Source organism: Nicotiana sylvestris, chromosome 9 (assembly GCF_000393655.2).
Source record: "Nicotiana sylvestris chromosome 9, ASM39365v2, whole genome shotgun sequence".
Classification (NCBI taxonomy): domain Eukaryota; kingdom Viridiplantae; phylum Streptophyta; class Magnoliopsida; order Solanales; family Solanaceae; genus Nicotiana; species Nicotiana sylvestris.
In genome coordinates this window covers 46,649,210-46,651,275 of record NC_091065.1, presented here as the reverse complement: position 1 = coordinate 46,651,275, position 2,066 = coordinate 46,649,210, and the positions used below count along the sequence as shown (strand labels likewise).

General features: G+C 41.0%; 1 protein-coding gene across 1 annotated transcript; it reads left to right on the top strand.

The window, feature by feature from the left end:
• Nucleotides 1-383: 383 nt before the first annotated feature.
• On the top strand, nucleotides 384-968 carry LOC138877530 (secreted RxLR effector protein 161-like). Its single transcript, XM_070157144.1, has one exon. It carries the CDS (start codon nucleotides 384-386, stop codon nucleotides 966-968), a length of 585 nt encoding a protein of 194 aa, XP_070013245.1.
• Nucleotides 969-2,066: the final 1,098 nt, after the last annotated feature.

Here is a 2,066-nt window from a genome sequence, read left to right as displayed (position 1 = left end):
GGCTAAAGCAGGCTCCTCGAGCTTGGTATGGAAGGTTGTCAAAGTTCCTCTTGGGAAATGGCTTTAAAAGAGGGAAAATTGACAACACTCTTTTCTTAAAGAAACGAGGAAGGAACCTGCTCATTGTTTAGGTCTATGTTGATGATATAATTTTTGGAGCAACAACGGATTTTCTGCGTGAAGAATTTGCAAAACTCATGGGAAGTAAATTTGAAATGAGCATGATGGTGTAACTGAACTTCTTCTTGGGTCTTCAAGTAAAATAGTCCCCAAAGGGTATATCCATTTGTCAGCAAAAATACAATAGGGAGCTCTTGAAGAGGTTTGACGTGGAAGCATCAAAGGTGATAGACAATCCCATTGCTACTGCCACTCGACTGGACATGGATGAAACTATATCTCCTATGAATCAAACCATGTATAGAAGCATTTTTGGGTCTCTCCTCTATCTCACTGCCAGCAGACCTGATATTGTTTTTAGTGTGGGGATATGTGCAAGATTTCAATCAAATCCCAAGGAATCTTACTTGAAGGCTGCCAAAAGGATACTGAGATATCTCAAAGGAACACAGGACCTGGTGCTGTATTATCCGTCAAGTAACAGTTTAAATCTGATTGGGTATGCTAATGCAGATTATGCAAGTTATCTTGTAGACAAGAAAAGCACTTCTGGAATGGATCACTTCTTACATTCATGTCTTATCTCTTGGGGCACAAGGAAGCAAAATTCAGTGGCTCTTTCAACAGCTGAAGCTGAGTATGTAGCCGCAGCATCCTGCTGTGCTCAACTTTTATGTATCAAGCAGCAACTGGAGGACTTTGGGGTACTTACTAAGAGTGTGCCCCTTCTATGTGACAACACGAGTGCACTCAACATGGCCAAGAATCCAGTTCAACACAAAAGGACAAAACATATTGATGTGAGGCATCATTTTCTGAGGGACAATGTGGAGAAATGGCTGATATGAATGAAGTTCTGCAGCACCGAAGATCAAATTGTAGACATTTTTACCAAGGCACTAAGTAGGGAACAATTTGAAAGAAACAGAGTGAAGTTGGGGCTTTTAAAGCCCAATTGAGAACCTGATTCCTCTTTATCTGGCTATGAAAATCACAGTCAATAAATAACTAACTAAAAGTGTTTTCTAGCCATGTCTAACTCACTTCAATACAGTTGTAGGTAAACACGCATGATGAGTATAGAAGCTGTAGATGCAATGCTTGAATGATAAAAGAGGATTGATTCTTTCAAATAAAAAGGTCAAGAACTTAGTTCTTGTACCAAAGGTTAGTAGTTCTATGCATCCTTTAATACACGTCTTAAAAAGGGTACAAAACACAACTGCCATGTCATTCAACTTTTCAGATCCTGCTATCACATCTCTTCATTTCAAATCATTCCATCTCCCTCTGAAACATTACAATTCTCTATGCCCAACCGCCGTTTCAGAACCGGTGCCTATTCCTCTCTCTTTATAGTTATCCTCTCCTCTTAAAAACCCTCTTTTATGCTCTTCCTAACCATAAGTCTTATATTAGAATTTCCGAAAAGCATCATCACACCACTCTTTTCAATGGCTGAGACAACTTCCGATCTCCATGCCTCAATCGTAACTACTACTGATCAATTTATGGAGCCTTCTGCTCCCACTGAGCCTTCCTCACCCACTATTACTCCTGCAGCTACAGTCATACCTCACCCAATTTCCCAGTCTCTTCCTAATTCAGAAACCCTTAAAACTACTGCTCCGTTCTCCCCATCGTATGAGGCTCCCACCAGTCAAAGACCTAGTGGAGAACAAGGTAAAAAACCTAAGGTCACAAAGAGTTCTGCCATCATAGCTACCAATTCTATGGTGGTAGTAGCACCATTTGAGGAAGAGAAAAATGTTGTAATCGTGTTTGTGGTATCTGCTGATGGTGTACTACATGAGATCACCTCTCGAAAAAATGAGGCACAAGGTGTGGGGGAAGAAAGGGGCCATTGTAACTGTTGAAGGGGATGCACTAGCAGATACTACTAGGGAATTACATGAGGAACCTGATCCCTCTCCGGAGGACCTAGG

Excerpts from the sequence above, each read along its gene's own strand:
- LOC138877530 (XM_070157144.1), top strand. The coding sequence starts at position 384 with ATGGATGAAACTATATCTCCTATGAATCAAACCATGTATAGAAGCATT.